The 17917-nt window shown below is 33.5% G+C and overlaps 2 protein-coding genes across 2 annotated transcripts; both read left to right on the top strand.

Annotated features, from left to right (window-relative positions):
- The first annotated feature begins 1838 nt into the window (after nucleotides 1-1838).
- On the top strand, nucleotides 1839-5774 carry LOC145611854 (serine/threonine/tyrosine-protein kinase HT1-like). Its single transcript, XM_081667235.1, has 4 exons — nucleotides 1839-2033; nucleotides 2442-3435; nucleotides 3838-4293; nucleotides 5285-5774. Exons 2-4 carry the CDS (start codon nucleotides 2698-2700, stop codon nucleotides 5555-5557), a joined length of 1467 nt encoding a protein of 488 aa, XP_081523361.1. The 5' UTR covers nucleotides 1839-2033; nucleotides 2442-2697; the 3' UTR covers nucleotides 5558-5774.
- A 6762-nt stretch (nucleotides 5775-12536) lies between these two features.
- Nucleotides 12537-13549, top strand: LOC145612780 (transcription factor bHLH162-like). The gene is made up of 3 exons (XM_081668068.1): nucleotides 12537-12671; nucleotides 12762-13106; nucleotides 13393-13549. The coding sequence occupies exons 1-3, from the start codon at nucleotides 12537-12539 to the stop codon at nucleotides 13459-13461; spliced, it is 549 nt and encodes a 182-aa protein (XP_081524194.1). The 3' UTR covers nucleotides 13462-13549.
- The last annotated feature ends 4368 nt before the right edge of the window (nucleotides 13550-17917 follow it).

Below are 17917 nucleotides of genomic sequence, written 5' to 3' on the forward strand. Positions count from 1 at the left end.
CTAAATATCTCTTCAACATCTAAACATGTGGCCAAAATTCAAATTTCACCGGACTCATGTTAAAAGGAATTTTAAGGAATGTTAGTGGGATAGGTTTAAATGGAAACTAGTTAGTGACCCGGGCAATGCCCCGGGCTTGTTTCTCTTCTTCATATTCAATTACATGACAAATAATTACATGCATTATATGATTATATCGTTTTTTTTTTTTAAAAAAAAGATGTAATATCATTTTCAAATTGGATGCACAAATGAATCATCAAATCAATATTCAACCATTGAGCATAAATAGTGAGTAATAAAAAAAAATTACACGCACTAACTTTTGAGTGAATTATATATAAAGAAAATCAACCAATGGAATCTCGTATTAATATATAGCAAATCCTGCATATTACACAATCATCAAACCAAAATGCTAGTTATAGCAAATCCTACATATTGCACCATCATCAGGCCATAATTAATTTAGGGTGATTTATTAAATGTGTAAAAAATATGAGTTAAGTATGCAAAATATATCCATTGCATGCCATGTAAGGTAGAGTAAACAAATACTCACCTAACACAATACTGACCCAGTAATAAAATGTTTCTCCAAGAGGTTTAGAATGTTTAGTGTATCATTTCTTGGGATAGTTAATTTATAGGGATAAAATATATTGAATACATATTGGTTACATATTTTACAAATTAAATGGGTCAAAGCAATTTAAAAATATTTTAATTATTCAATTATGACAAAACTAATTACTAATAATGGCTAGTCTATTGGTTTGCAAGTAACATCTTCTCTTTCTTTAAAGTTGAAATCAATATTTCAATTGATCATTATTCTAAGGTGTAAATTAAATCAAGCATATTTAACTACAATAGCAAAAGTGACGTGGCAAAAATATAAAGTGATGTGGCGAAATAACAAAAAAGAAAGAACAAATGGCAAAATGACACTCCTTGTCTTGGAGTTTTAATAATAATATAGATCTGCCCCACATTCACTTCATTTAGATGTATACGGGTGAAGGCTTGATGGGTAATTGGGTGAGGATTTACTTACCCCTTACCAGCCTACTTATTTTAAATATAATAGTACAATTTTTCTTAAAAATCAATTTTTATGTCCGTATAAGGGCCTGTTCACTTCAGCTTAATTTTAGTTCACTTCAGTTCCAATCAGTTCAGTTTAGTTCAGTCCAACTCTAATCCGTTCAGTTCCTAATTTTCTTCTCTCATAAAATATTCATTTCAGCTCTGTTCAGTGCAGTTCAATTCAGTATAGCTCCAATCAGTTCAGTTCAGTTCAATAAATGTGAACATGCCCTAAATCAAGTCAATAGATTTTACAGCGAATAAAATAGGTATTAAGATGAATAAAAAATGAATATTATTATGTATATAACGAACATCCAAATATGGTGATTGGACAGTCATAAATAAAATTTTGCACCTGATATGATCGATGATGAATTTTGTGCCCGTCATGGGTGATCAAGCAAAGATCATGAAAATATAGGGAAATGATTTTGGCATACTTCTATGTAAGAGCACATTTTTCCATACTCTTATCATATAAGGGTATGTCAAAATCAATTAGTGGTGTGCCAAAATCGATTCTCGAAAATATAGGCACCGGTGAAAATGGATTAGCAACATTCGCATCCGACTGGCTCCATTTCCCCTTCTAACCACTAAATTACGTAAAAAGACATTCAAATACAGAGTACTCCGTAGTACTTTTCCCAAATATTCACATTTGTCGCTTTCTTTAGCATCGTATACAATTCGTATACTATTAAAGGATTACTTTTTATTAAATTAATATAAAAGCTTTTAGGACACCTTGCTCATACTTTTCAGAATTTTGGGAGATTAATTTCTCCTTCATTCTCCTTCCTATGCCCCTCAAATGATAGATCCTGTCCTTCATCCTCTCTAATTCCTGTTTCAAGAGGAGAGAGAAAATTAAAATCTTTTTCTTTTTGTCAAACTTCAAAAACATTATGCTTTTGACTTTCTCCAAATTAATTCTTCTGGTATGTTTTATTTTGGGTTGATTTTTGTGATTTTATATTCATTTGTGGTTCTGGGTATGCCTTATTTTTTTTAGTTATAATACATTATTTGTTGTTGCTGTTGATGATGCTGTTCTTCATTGATTTCTTGCAATAATTTGCCTTATTTTATTGTTTATTTTTTTGGGTTGTTTATGAATTTTGATAAATTAGCTTAATTATGTCTTTCTTTGTTTATTTGATTGCTAATTTAGTCGTCTATACCTGTCGTTTTCTGGGGTTTTAATCGAATTGTTTATGCATCTTATCTGAGTTGGGATTTTAAAGGGCTTTTAGGATTGGTATTATTTGACTTTTGCTTTTAATTTTCTTTGTGAAAGTTATTTTCTTTTTGTGGGTGTGAAAATGGGTTTTGTTCAATTATTGCAGGCTTAAGATTTCTGAAAATCGATTCGATTTCTGGGGATTAATTGGTTTCTGGGTATTCAGAAATTTTGGGGGTGAAGAAGCTCTATCTTGGGTTGTAAATACATAGTGTAATTAGGGTGATGGATGTGATTTCAGGTTCTGGTGTTGATAGTTTGGGGTTTATGTTTTGATGGAGGAGTTTGTATATTTGGGTACAAGTAGATTTTTGATCATCAAATTTTGTAGTTTTTAAGGGTTTTGAATTTGTTGGAGGCCAATGGATGAGGAGTCTTCTTCCTGGATTAGGAGAGCTAAGTACTCACACACCGTGTGTCATCGACTTGATTCATCTAAATTGGCCTCCGTTCCATTAAGATTTCGTACAGCTGAAATTCCGAAATTTAAGCCTAAGGAGCCTGATACCGTCCCTGTACGCAAGGTTGGAGAGCCTTATCAGCCTCAGATTCAAAAGAATCCGTTGACGAATAAACAAAGAGCTGTATCACCTCTGCCGGAAACTGTTGTTTCGGATACATTTAAGGAAGCTCGGTTGGAGAAAAAGAGATCGTCTACTCCTCTTCCGAGAAGGAAGGAGCCTGATAAGAAATCAATTGATTTTTCTTTTAGTTTCAATTCTCCAGACGGCAGGAAATCCAATGGGAGGAATACTAGTCCATTGAGGAATTTCTCTCCTATGAAGAGTTTCGGTAGATTGAAGCAGAAGAAGGATACTGGTTGGGCAAAATACTTTGATCATGGAGGAGGAAAAGTTACATCTGTAGAAGCTGCTGATGATTACATGGTCGATCTTTCGCAATTGTTTCTTGGGCTTAGGTTTGCTCATGGAGCTCATAGTCGGCTTTACCATGGAATATACAAGGATGAACCTGTTGCTGTGAAAATTATTCGAATACCAGATGATGACGAAAATGGAAGCTTGGCTTCTCGATTAGAGAAGCAGTTTAATAGAGAAGTTTCTCTTCTATCACGCCTCCACCATCCTAATGTAATTAAGGTAAATTTGCTTTCCTCCATTTGTGTCTTCATAGGGAAGGGGGTTTCTTTTTATTTAAGGTATCCTGTATCATCTTTGTTGCATATTTTCCATTATTTGCAGCTGGTTCTTCCTGTTTTTAATTTAGAGTTGAACTTCTAGTATTATTTTAGATATACTACGTTTATGTGTTCATGGGGTTGTTTTCAATCTTTTCATCATTCACTGTTGGTATCATCCAGGATACGTAGTATTGATCTTTTTTTGGGAAGTGATATTAGGATTTTGTTGTTAAATTGTATTGTAGTTGCAAACCATTTACTATATCTCATATTGAATGTGGTGATAACAATAATTTGGCTTCCTTATATAATGAATTATTAAACCCATATTTATTATCATCTACAATTTTGTTTGTACCAGTTTGTGGCAGCATGTAGGCAACCACCAGTATTTTGCATCGTTGCCGAATACTTGTCAGAGGGTTCTTTGAGGTCATATTTACACAAGCTTGAAAATGAAACACTTCCTTTACAGAAATTAATCCCTATAGCACTCGATATTGCTCGTGGAATGGATTATGTGCACTCTCAAGGTGTCATTCATCGGGATCTCAAACCTGAAAATGTTTTGATTGATCAATCTTTTCGCATGAAAATTGCTGATTTTGGGATTGCTTGTGAGGAAGTACATTGTGATCCTTTCGCTGATGATCCTGGAACATATCGCTGGATGGCTCCTGAGATGATTAGACATAAACCTTATGGAAGGAAAGTCGATGTATACAGTTTTGGACTCATGTTATGGGAAATGGTATCAGGAAATATTCCTTATGAGGACATGACCCCTATCCAGGCTGCTTATGCTGTTGTTAATAAGGTTTGTTTGTGATTAGTTGATTACTAGTCAGTGGTTTTGCTAGTATGTGTTTGCTTGTATATTATAAGTTGCATGTGTCTAACATGTGGGAACTTCCTTTGGATGGATCCAACTTGCCTATTTTGCACTTATTTACAATTAATATTTAATGTTAATTGTAAGATACGCTACCATGCCACGTGTCACTCTTAGTTGGCTTTAATTTCAAATATTATCCCTTTTCATTTAAAAAACGTGTCTAATAAGATTTGAATCTTAAGCTTTGGTTATGTGTGAAGAACTTACCACCTAATATACAACAAGTTTGTGTTTATTAAACCACCTAACCTTTAATATCTTGTATCTGAAGACAAGAGAAACTTTTCCAATTATAAAAAACAAATAATGTATCTAAACAATGTTAAAATTTTATGCAACTAATTTTTTTTCTTTTTTAATGTATATTCTCTTTTATATTAAAATTCATTTCTTATCAACAATTACATCAATTTTAAAATATTGACCTCATATTACCTGCTTCGGCCTAGAGCATCGCCTTGGCTGATAACTAGTTTGAGATTATGCTTTAAAATTGATATTTTTAAAGTTTAGGTTAAGCTCCTGTCGAAATTCACTTTTAAGTGGTTTAACTGTAATTTGAATGTACTAGCTTACACTGTTACAAGTCTAATGATTTTGTTAAGCGTAATATAACTAGGCTGCAAGCTGTGCAAATATAATTTTATTTATTTCTTCTGATTTTGTATCACATACTTGATTCAGGAAGCAAGCAATCTTGGTATTTTTCCAAAATTCAAAGCTATCTCATACCTCGGACTGAGGAATTGAGGATAGTATTGTTGTCTATAATGGAAGCATTTGATATTGATATTTAGCTACAAGTTTGCAGATTAGTCTTTTCGAACTGTTGTCAGTGTCTTCCTTTTTTAAATCTTGTAAATAAGATGCAAAATTAGCTAATATCTGACTCAAAAACCATCTGAGATTGCAGAATTTGCGGCCTGCTTTCCCAAAGAGCTGTCCTCCTGCCATGAGAGCTTTGATTGAACAATGCTGGTCTGCACAGCCAGAGAAGAGGCCTGAGTTTTGGCAGGTCGTGAAAGTTCTTGAGCAGTTTGAATCTTCACTTGCCCAAGATGGGACCTTGAAGTCGGTACAGAATTCTATTTTTCAAGATCATAGGAAGGGATTTCTTCATTGGATACAAAAGCTTGGTCCCCCTCATTCTAATTCCAAGTCAATGCCTAAACCTAAGTTCAACTGATTCTCCTTATGGCCTTGCTTTTGTAGTTCAATCAGATTACCTTGTAATTAATAGGCTTATTTTTAGTCTTTGTTGGTTGTATTACTATTTCACATCAATGCAAGTGGAATCAGTAGAATAGTGGGCATGCTCTGAGTTTGAACGCTTCTTTTACACACTACATGAGTACATGCACCAATATACTTTTAAATATTGGAAAAGAGGTGGTTGATTTTGATTGCAATATCGTTAGTTTTTATGGGGCATAATTTTGGATGGCCTTTAAAAATTGAAGTATATTTTCTTCTGAAATTTCTTTCCATTGGAGATTAGTCAATTAGTTATTGGCTGTCAATAACATGTATGATGAAAGCTTTGTGATCTTAGAAGAGTTGTTGACAGGGGCTATGTTTCAAGCTATTCGATAGTTAATGTGTGTCTGTGTTTATTTGAAATGCAAAGTTTGCATGCTGTTAATATTTGTTACATGGAGATTATGTTTTTCAACTTGAATCTTAATTTATCACTGAAAGTGACTGGAAGAGAAACAGTGTATCTGATAGTGCTTGATGAGTGAATGTTTGCTGCTTCAGCCTCCTGCATTTGAAGGGTCACTTGCATGTGTAACTAAAGCAGGTAAAACTCCCTTTATTTCTTTAAGAGATCTTTTTGTGTAAATAGAATTCTCCTACTTTCTAAGCCTCTGTTTTTTTTCATGTCGATAGTAAGATGTTTATTCATTTGGTCCACTTATCCTGTTCCTCCTGCAGACATTACTGGACTTTGCTCTGTCCACCCAAGTTCTTTCAGGTGAGATCTTAAATAAGGATGGATGGGGGCCCTAAAATTCCTTTGCAAGTTCTTCCATCGTCAGTTCTTATACATCAAGGTCTTGATTTGTGTTTTATTGGGCATGATCCGTCATTGAATGAGTGTTAATTGTTTGTTTTTAGGGGGAGTGGGGTTTTAGGCGTCAACTATAGGGAGGGGTGTTATTGGTAACGTAGCATAACTTGTTTAGCTTGGAGAGAAAGCAAATAGTTAGCTCTATACATAGAAGAGATCTGTGAAAGGAAGGCATGGAAATAGTAACTAGTGTTTCATTTTATTTTCGTTGTATTTAGGAGAAAATTAAGTGTTTTGTAAGCTTGAATATTATAACCTTTTCTGTACTTCTCATATTATCAATCCAATTCTTCATCATCATCTTCTTTTGTTACTTTCTGGCCAAAATTCAGTTCATTGTTTTTTGGGGTGTGGGGGGGTGTGTGTGTGTGTGAGAGAGAGAGAGGGGTGGGGGCTCCCTTGATGAGTCAACTTAGAGGCAGCTAATATAGCTTGTAATTAATCTTGATAATACCTTAGCTATATTAACATAATACATTCATTTAATCTAGGAAGACACAAAGGGTTGGATGTAGAATGAAGTTATTCTCCATGTCTTGGGTATCACCTGCTATAGATTTGTTGACATCTGATGAGCATTTTACTTTTGATTTGTAAATGCGTCGCTGGTCCTCTTCTAGGCGCCCGGCATCTTTTGGACTAGTGGATTACTAAAATCCAACTTTTAGAGCCTGTCTTCATGAGGAGTATCTAATTATCTATAGGTGGTGTAATCTCATATATACAAGGCTTTAGCAATTTTCAAGTGATTTAGTGTAATGGTGTTGTTTGCTGTTCTGAACAATAATGCTATGGATTTCCTGTAAAGCTTTAGTTTTATTTTTATTGGAGTCTGATATGCTTTGATATTGCCCTAATCTGCTAGCCTTTGTTGAGCAGTGCTGAATTGCTGAGCACTGAGCAGTTTGTGCTGGTCCAGTTGTCTTAGTAATATTTTTGTTTCTGCTGTCATAACCTGATGTGAAGCACTCTTCTAACATTGTCTAAATAGAAATAGATGTGGCCATAATTTGCTTTACATTGTGGAATTGCTTGCAGTGTGCATCTTTCTCATAAAGATAGAACATGTACATTTTATTTATATGAATTTACAGAATTAATTAGAGCTGCTAGGTTAACATTGATTTTATTCATGTTATTTTTTATGAATTAACAGAACCAAGAAGGGTTGCTAGAATTTCTCTGTAATTAGTGGTCGTTCTGTCCCTGCATGCCTACATGGCTGGCATCATATGCTTTTTTATTGCCTTGACTATCTTGAAGACTATGGAGAGCTTCTGCAATGTGGATTCGTAACTATAGAAAGGTGGAGCATATAGGTAAGTCGTCTGATTTATATTTTCAGCATGGCAAAGAACAAACATCTTCTCGTTAATGCCCCCTCTATTTGTGAATATTGTGATCACCTTTATATCTTGTGGAATTAGTGTGGCATAGAGGCATAGTGCATCTGGAATTTGAGAGCTTCAACTCTCCATTTTAGTTTTTATGTTTTGCCATATTGTCTCTCAACAATAATCTGTTTTGAGTGGTGTATTTTTTTTTTTTTTTGACATTCAAATGGTGTGATATTTTCGCGGACACATTACAAACAGGCTCATAAGTAGCTCATTTTGCGATTGCTGTATATGGTGGTGATGAAGTTTTGTGTGTGGGCAGAATACTAGAATGTTGGTACATGAAGGGCTTTGTAATGTTAAGCCATCGAATTATACTGTTTGGTAAAACGTAGCTGTTCTACTAGTTGCAACCTTTAGACAAACTTTACTGGCATTTTTATTTGAAAATTGCCAGTAGTTATTGATAATGGAAAACATGTATGTTTCTGAATTTTGTTTGAGCTAGTGGGATGCTTTAGTTATCATAGAAGTATTAATATCATATACGAAGTACTATTTATATTATCAGGAGTTATCATAAGTAGATAAGATGTGTACTGTAAAAGATGTTTTCATGACATCCAAAAGTAGTACTGCTTCCTCCGTTTATTTTTTTTATTTTTTTAAAAACTTTTAATACTTTCACTTTTGCGTTATTCATTAACTCCATTTAATTAGCCTTGTGTAGGTTTAAAGTTAAAGAGAAATATAATCATGTTTGATCTTGTTAGATTCGTCACGATTTATACTTTCATAATATCAATTTTTTTTTTTACTTTTTGCATCTTAGTAATTATAGATATTAACGATTGAAATAATGCATTGACAAACGTAAAATAATAAGTGTTGTAAATAAATAAAAATAGAAGAAGTATATGTTACTAATTTAGGGATAAAGGGTTTGCCCAAACAGTAAATGTCATGGAAGCCATGGTAGGGTTAGTGGGTTACTGTCTTACTAATGATCCATATTGTGCAAAGGCCATGCTAATCAATGATTAGCCTTTTGATAGCTGATCACTTTTGCAGACTACTTTTGTCCAGTAAATTTGCAACCACATATTTAATTGGCTGATATTATTGAGCTAAATGAAAACATTAATTTTGATGTTTTAACCTTGCATTGTGTATTTGTGTTCCAGAGGTTTCAGAAAATACAGTGTACTAGTGTAGTGTGTAACGACTATTGTATTTCCCATCATCACCTTTTCTTTGTTGGAGGGAGGGACGATGTGATCAAGAACTTGTTACGCTGTTGCAGTGATCTTGAAGAGTTTTTCCACGGGGTGTATTAGCTTTCTCCTGGAAGAGTGGTGTGGAAATGAGTTGTATGATGAGGTTCCGTTGATAGTGTTGGCAAGATGGGCGAGGAAGAGAAGAGAGGAGGTGGAGATATTTAGGTCACGGCTTGAAGAAGATGATAACTTCCTTGAACACAATCTAGCAAGTAGTAAGTGAGGGTTGATTTCACAGACAAGGGTGTTCTAATATGGTTAACAATCACAATTCACAATTAGTTTTTTTTTTTTTTCCAATCACAATTAGTGCAATTCTTAATTCTTAGTCAAGAGGTAGAAATCAACTTAGATTAAAAAGAAAATCTGAATTTAGATTTTTAGTCCGAATTCAATTCAAAGCTTTTAAAATTCAAGGTCGGTTTGTTTCATCTAATTTTAGATAATTAGGTTTAGATAGAACACAACTTCAATCCAATTGGACAAATTTAGAAATGATTGGATCAGACTTAGGACTTTCTGCCCACCTATAATACCCCCTAGAAGGCTAGAGGCATACATAGAAATTTTTTTGGGATGGGGTGAATGATTAAACATATACTTGTATATCATATCCTAACCATTCGAACCATTTCTGGAATTGGCCCTTTTTTTTTTTTTTTTTTTTTGGTGTTTACTGTTTAGAAAGCCACAAGAGCAGGTGATGAGAATCGATCTTAAGATCTTTTGAAATCGGAAAAGGAGTTCTAACCACTTGAGCTATGCCTCATAAAGAAATGGGACAATTGGTAGTTCATTTTTTCATTATGAACCATAAAAATAGAAAAACAAATGATTGTACATTTACAACAGTAGCAACCCAGGGCAACGCCCGGGCTACTCACTAATTTAGTAGTTAAAAGGTATCCGGGGCAATCTTAAAGATATACAGGCAAACAGTTCCTCTAACACAACTTTAGATGCGTTTGATACCAACAACAATTTGGTCTCGACGATGTGGTATTATTAAGCCAATGATAGTGGGTTCCAACTTCCAAGATTCAAGACATGTCTAATAAAGTTGTATGCAGAAATCATACCCACAACCCACCTAAAGAAAGTTTGTTAAAGGCAGAGTACCATTATTCTTATATATTCTGTTGCCTGCTATAACAATCATATGCTTTGATCAATTATATTAAAGTAAGATTTACAAGTAATTATTAATACTCTTACAACATAAGTAAATGCTTGGAAACGTGGATCATTTACAACTACACAAATGTTTTTACGAATAGGATCCCGTTAGCATATTAGCCGTAATAACTTGTTGAAGCTTCATTGTTGTTCACACGTGAGTTGTCCTACATAAAGAGAAAAGAATGTACCACGTACGAGTACTTTATAAGTGTGAACTGTTGATTCTACTAGGTTGATAAGTGAACCAAATTCCACTACTAATAGTGCGTATTTGGATTGCTCATGAGTTATGACATTCGTATGCTCCTTAATCTAACACAACTATGAGGCATTATTCTCAATCTATACCCAATACGGTTTTCTTTTTTTTCTTATATATATATATATATATATATATATATATATATATATATATATATATATATATATATATATATATATATATATTATGATTGAATTTCTTCTTTTCTAAGTTTTTTAATAATTAAATAGAAGTACGGGATATTTGATGCTGTAACAAAATTATTTAAGATTAGATGAAAAAAGTAATATAAATATTCGATAGAATTCTAGAAAGGAGGAGAAAATGTTAGTGCCTTATTTCCCTTAAAAATAATTAGTCTCTCTCTTCATTTTAGTCGACCGATATATGCAAACTGTTACTATTACGAGTAGATTATGGTAATAGTAGCTAAAAGAAAACATTTAAAATTACCCATTTATACATTTATTAATCAACTTGATTTGATCCAATAACTTAGGGCTCAATTAGCTCACAAGGATACTTGCTCAATCATCACCTACAATCTTATGAGAGTTTTTTTATATTTGGAAAGATGAAAGAAATCAATTATATATCTTCATAAACATGTTTATTTCACTTAGCCTGTTTATATAAAAGTGTTTTGATTAGTACACCTTCTTGCGGTTTGGAACTTATTCGAGAAAGAACTTTTGCTATCTTATAAACGTTATATATTATGATTATTGTCGTTCAACCTACCTCCAAACCGTATCACGTTGCTCTAGCGTAAGAGTTTGGTTGTTTCGATTTAGGGTTGTAATGTTTTTGATGACTAAAAGATCTTTATCTTGAACTTAATTTTAGTAAAAAATATCCCCCAATAAAACCCTCAATAAAACCCCAAAAACCAGATCTATTAGGGGCTGTCATGGATGGAAAAATTCATGGTAAGCCCAAAGGCCCCAAATCCCCTCTTTAGTCTATAGTTTATGTAGGTTTTTAGTAGTTTATTAGTCAATAAGTGAGTCTTTGTGAGTCTCTCTTTATGAGAGTTGTTTCTCCCCTTTTATGGGGTTTTTCTGTTTTCTTTTTCTATTTCGGGGACCATGGGTCAAGAGAGACAAAGATAGCAAATCTTCGATGAAGAACTGTTCTTTCTCCTTTGATACTGCACGAATTTATGAGATGGCTGTATTTTGGGAAGACACAAGGACGTCATCAATGGTTAACAGCCTGTTCTTCAGTGGAGAAGTTAGTAAATTAGGAGAAAAATATGTTCTTGATGTGAGATATGTTCTTTGCAGTCTTTACTTGATTTCTGTAAGTATCGTTTGACTTGTTTAATTTATGTTATTTCCATGATTTCCCTTCAAAAAAAAAAAACTTTATCATAGAGTGCGTGCAAAATCTCACTAAGCTTACTCAAACTTTGACCAGAATCAAACTCACACTCTTGATAACAATAGGCAAGAGTGCGCCTTCTCAATTCAATATCTCTATGATCTTGTGCTTGTTGCACTTATGCAAACCCTATTGCTACCTCAATTAGATTTTTATAACCTTGATGCCATAAGGTAAGAGTCTGTTGCACGATTTAAGTGTCATAACATTATTGAACTATGAGTCTATGATTTTATGTTACAATTCAAACATGCGAATTCCGAACTTTTTAATTCAATTTGAATAGTAAGTTGAATAGTTTAACTCGTCAAGGTATCACATCCCTCAAGGTTGTTTAAAGTCGGTCTAATCCAATGTTACAACAAAGCTAAGAGACTTACCCTATTTTATTAATGAGATTGTGCTAACATCATCAATTGTTAGCCCTACCATCCCTTTTAAACCTTTTGCTTTCTCTAATTCATTCTTTGCCTCTATCTATAATCAATTATATTGCTCCACATTTTTGCTTTTACTATTATATGTTCAGTCCTTTTCTTTCACTCATCAAATAGCTATTTTTGGTTTGGATAGATCGGATAAACTAAACATATATGAATTGGTACACAAGAAATTAGGGCACACATCCCAAATCAATTAGCACTCAAAAAATAATCATGGAAACTAGCTCATCAAAGCCTCCCACTACAAAAATAGATAGAAAAACCATTGAGAAAAACAGAAGAAACCACATGAAATACCTTCAATCCCAACTCAACTCCCTTGTTCATCATGGTTCCTCTTCTTCTAAGGTCTCTTTCTCCACTCATAATTAAATTTTAGTTTCATCTAACGTACAAACAAGGTTAATTAATGATCGATGCATTTTCTTTATTCCGCAGGAGAGCTTAACATTGTCGGATCAACTCGAAGAAGCTACAAAATACATCAAGAACTTAGAAGAGAACGTGTCGAATTTGAAACGAAAGAAGGAGAGTTTGCTTGCTGTAAATGAGAGTTATTGTCGTAGTAGCAGTAGCAAAACAAGTTATTCCTTAAAATCGCCGGTCCAAATTGAGGTACATGACAAGGAGAAAAATGCTATAGAAGTGATTTTGGTAACTGGTTTGGAGTGTCAATTTGTTTTTACCGAAGTTATTCGTATTCTCCATCAAGAACTTGCTGAGATTGTCAATGCTAGTTATTCCGTTGTTGGGAACACTGTTTTTCATAGCATTCATGCCAAGGTAAGTATAACCTACGTACAAGTTAATCTCAACCCGTCTTCTTATATTAATCGCAACTTTTGATTATTCTGAATGGTGGAACCCCTCTTCTTACAGTAATCCCAACTTTTGATTATTTAAAGTGGTAGAGGGAGAATTCGAACTTATAACTAACCGTACATATGCTTTTCATTTTTGTTAATAGATCAAGATCTCATTTGTAAATTAAATTAGGTATAATATATGATTATTAAATTGATGATTCGAAAATTACCTATTAATTAATTATATGATTATGTTTGTGTAGATTAGGGAGGATGCAACAAGCCATGGAGTCGCAAGGATCACTGAGAGGTTGAAGATGTATGCCCTTTGATTGATAATTCATGCTCCTACGACATACAATTGAAATCAAGGTTTGAATACAAACATGGATCACCCACATTTAACTACTTATTAGTATATAGTAGCAGATTTTCTTATGTATTGAATGCATGGTACAGTTATAAATACTACTTTGAGTGGTTGCATGTTTGAATACAACCATTATTTGTACTAGGATGTTTAGATTAGTTGCAATTTATCAATTTGATGTAAACAAAAGAAGGGAAAAAGCTAAAGTTTTCTGTGGTGAAAATATCCTAATAAAAAAAAAAAAATTGACATTTCTTTGGTCATTTGGTGTAATGAATACAAATACACAAAAAACATACATGTGGTAGAAGTAATAAACAAAAGTCCCCTTTCGGTGTGCTAAAGGTGAAAATAACTTAATATGTATTGTCTACGTATGAGGTTGAGGCGATGAAGTAGTGACATCGCTCCCCACCTCGTATTCCTAAGATTTAAAATCAAAACCCTTCCTCAAATGAGCCCCGACCTTCTTACCAATAATTTTAAAAAAGTAGTGTATACGTATTTTCAATGGTAATACATTTGCAACGTTAGTTGGAAGTATACTTGCAATTCAATGCCATTGTTCATTATATATTTTAAAAGTATCTTTTATTATATTTTAGTTAAATTGTACTTAATATTGTGAAAATATGTATTAAGATGAATCTTACAAAACTTAGATAATTATGTTTTTTTTTAAAAAATAAAAATTATAAAAATTAATAAAAAAAGAGAATGTGAATCTGTACCTTTTAAAAGTTTAAAAGATAGTTTCTTAACTTGAATCCGAGTTATCAACATCAATTTATCATCATTAATGTTATATTAATTGCATATTTTGAACTATTAAGAATAGTAATAGTATGCGGACAAGTACATTTGTAGCTCTAAATTTATTTGTTTATTACATAATTTTCCTCATTAATACAACCAACAACTAAAATTCTGATATGAGATCAAAGTGAAAAAGCTCCCTGATCATGGCTAGCTAGCTAGCTATAACATGCATCATACGCATTAACCGTTCTATTAGTATAATTGCAACGAACATATCACCTCTTAGATGACAAGGTGTCACATCATGCATATTGACCTGACAATTGTTTCTTAATTAGATGTAATTTAATTTCCAATACCCGCATTTCATATTTTTTGTAATGATTTGACATAAAGTGTGAGTAGAAATGACTAAGCGTTATAAATAATAATATGAAACAGAGGTATCATTTTCTACACCAATATCTCCAATATCTCCTCTTTCTAGCTTTGTTGAATGTGAAAATATCTACTACGTACGTATCTTTGGATGTGGTCAAGGTGGAAATACTTATCTTGTAATGTAGTCATACTTGCATATCAGAGTAACCAAGAATGTATGTTTAGTGGAGTTGGCGAGGCATTCACCATGTGACTTTGAAGTCACAAGTTCGAGCCCAATCCGATCAAGAGCGTCAACTACATTCATTTGATCGTGATTATTAAGGGGATTCCTTTACCTCCCTCCTCTACTTTCAAGAATTCAAGTAACTATTGAAAGTGTAACAGAAGGAATGTTCTAAACACTTGATCTATCCATCAGTACTATTTCTTATCTTTAGTAAATACTACCTCTGTCCCTATATGATGTGCTTGTATATCTAAAATTGCAATAAGTCTACGTTTATAGCATGCTACTTCTATAAACTTTGCGATACAATACCTGAAAACTAAGAAAATCTACCCCAAGCAAACCACTTCACCAGCAAATCCTAGATAGATAGATGCATACATAAAGAATCACAAAGGAAATAGAGATATTTCATAGGACTTTTGTCCAATTATATCAGCAAAATAAAGTAAAGTACGTACTACCTCTATTAATTGTTATGTGCAACTTTGGGGTATTATTTGTGAGATATAAAAAATTCCAAAGTTGCACATAATATTTAACGGAGGTAGTAATTTAATTTAAACTCAGATGCAAATTTGAAGAATATTTTCTTTATCAGGAAATAGGAAAAAACAAAGCCATGAATCCTTTTTTGGTTTATCAAAGTGATCCAAATGGAGTATTTTTTTAGACGATTAAGCATGGTGACGACAATGATGACAATATGACGAAACGTCATAAAGGAACGTCATAAAAAGTTAACGAATCTTATCGTTTGGGTATTACACTTCCTTATGTGTGTGTATCAAGTTCTATCTTGCGACATATTGAAAGATAAAACTCGGGATGTGTGTGTCTGACTGTTATGAGAACAATAATGTTAATGTCATTACTATTTTTAAACTTATAGTTGTCTGATTAATTAACACAATTTACAAATAGAGATGATGTATGTTCTATTTAGGGGAAATGATTTTGGCATACCATAAGTTGAGGTAAATACAAGTTTATATCAGATATCAACAAAACTTGTTAATATCAAGGTTTAAATTGTAAATTTAGCTATCACACTAAGGGTAATATTGTAATTTTAGCAACCACACCCTCTTTCTCTCCCCTCTATCACCACGTGCAACCTCTACTACCACCCACATCACCACCTTTACCTTCACGAATTCGACCCCTGCCCGACCACCAATCGACTCCAGCCGACCACCACACGGCCGCCGCACCAACATTCGACCGCCGCAACACCACTAGCTACCGCCCACATCACCACCTTTAGCTTCACTAGCCTTTACGAATCGACCCTAGCCGACCACCACAGGCCGCTGCACCAACATTCGACCGCCGCAACACCACTACTACGAGCAAATCCCTTTCCCTAAAGGGTTTGTATGGCCCCAATTTTCATAAATTAATACTAGGGTGTCGTTTTTTTGGCCGGCCGGCCGGCCGCTGTAGATCCGACCTTAGGCATGGGATTGGAGGAGAGAGAAGGAAGTAGTTGCCATGGGAATGGAGGAGAGAGAAAGAAAAAAGGGTCATGTGAGGAGAGGAGAGAGAAAAATTGGTGATATTAACAAAAGTTTGTTGATAACTGTTATCAACAGGGTCTGGCTCCTATAAGTTAAGATGTGCCAATATCAATAAAGGGTGTGTCAAGATTAATTTCCTCTATTTGGGGTTGTGAACTTGTGATTGTATGAAGTAGAAAAGTGAAAATCAGATGGTTAAACCCAAATATGTTTGATGAGAATTAAAGGTTAAAGTGTACTTTATAAAGTTACTACTCTGCCGAAAAAAAAGTTACTACTCTGTAGTGTATAGTACTTGTACAAATTTACTACTCGTATGTAAAGGTAATACTAGTATGTGAACAGAGAGAAAACGTGACACACATGTATTGTATATTTGTGTACATTGAACGTGGCATTATCATCGATAATAGTGGTCAGAGCGTCAGAGGTGACATACAAATATACAATTCATTCGAAGTGGACGAAGTCCAGCTATTTTAAGAGAATAGCTCATAGCTGGGTCAAAAAAAAAAAAAATAAAAAAAAAATAATGAGAATAGCTCATAGTCTCATAGAGTATTGGATCTTGATCAAATTTATTGGGAGGGTTAAGATATGAACTCTAAACAACCTCTCTTTTAAAGTATGCCAGAATAATTTAGACGTAATAGCACTATATTTTAAGTTAAATTTAATAACTAATTAATCTAAAAATTTAGTTGGAATCAGGTTGTGGTTCGCCTTTATTAAATTAATAGAGCAAGTAATAAAAGACAAAGGGGATACAAAACTAGCTATATGGACTATGATGGTGAGGTGTTCCAAATGGAGGGTTGTGAGACAATAAAATTATATATGTCCCGCAAGGGCAATGTAGGCATTTCAGACGACATTTTAGAGATGTCTAAAATTTCAGTGGAATAAATATAGACTAGTGGTGATGGTCCCGTTAAATTTTTGTCCGTTTTACACATGAAGTGAGACCCACACCACCTTTTTCACTCTTCCTATCTCTCTCCTTATTTTTCTCTCTTCATTGTACCTTTTTATTTTATTTTAATACTTCCTTCGTTAACTATTATTTGCAACAAAAGGGGTGTTTGTGGACTCCTAAGCAAAAATTTGTTTGTGAGAAGAGAAAAAGTTGGGTGTATGTGATGAGGAGAGAAATACAAAGAAATTAAATGATTACCTAAAAAGGAAAGAAAACATTTATTGCACATAATAGTTAGCATCCATTTATAGTATATGTTGCAAAAAATAGTTAACGGAGAAAGTAGTTGTGAGACATTTCACTATGTCTCACAATATTCATTTATACTTCCTCGGACTACGATTGGAATAGTGCATTCATGCTTTGTAGGAGTATATAATAATTAGGAAAAAATCGTACTCCATAGAGCTAGCATTAAGTTAGAAATGAATATGTTGTACAACGATTTATGAATATACATTAAACTAGTGTTTAGCCCGAGTGGCAATGCTCAGGTCGATCTATACGTTAAATATTCTTTACTTCGTATCATAGTTTTCATGTATTATAATAA

Source organism: Chenopodium album, chromosome 24 (genome assembly GCF_948465745.1).
Source record: "Chenopodium album chromosome 24, dcCheAlbu1.1, whole genome shotgun sequence".
Taxonomy (NCBI): Eukaryota; Viridiplantae; Streptophyta; class Magnoliopsida; order Caryophyllales; family Amaranthaceae; genus Chenopodium; species Chenopodium album.

Coding starts and splice junctions, on each gene's coding strand:
- LOC145611854 (XM_081667235.1), top strand. CDS start 2,698: ATGGATGAGGAGTCTTCTTCCTGGATTAGGAGAGCTAAGTACTCACAC. Junction 3,436..3,837: donor ACCATCCTAATGTAATTAAG/GTAAATTTGCTT, acceptor TGTTTGTACCAG/TTTGTGGCAGCATGTAGGCA. Junction 4,294..5,284: donor CTTATGCTGTTGTTAATAAG/GTTTGTTTGTGA, acceptor CTGAGATTGCAG/AATTTGCGGCCTGCTTTCCC.
- LOC145612780 (XM_081668068.1), top strand. CDS start 12,537: ATGGAAACTAGCTCATCAAAGCCTCCCACTACAAAAATAGATAGAAAA. Junction 12,672..12,761: donor ATGGTTCCTCTTCTTCTAAG/GTCTCTTTCTCC, acceptor TTTATTCCGCAG/GAGAGCTTAACATTGTCGGA. Junction 13,107..13,392: donor TTCATAGCATTCATGCCAAG/GTAAGTATAACC, acceptor ATGTTTGTGTAG/ATTAGGGAGGATGCAACAAG.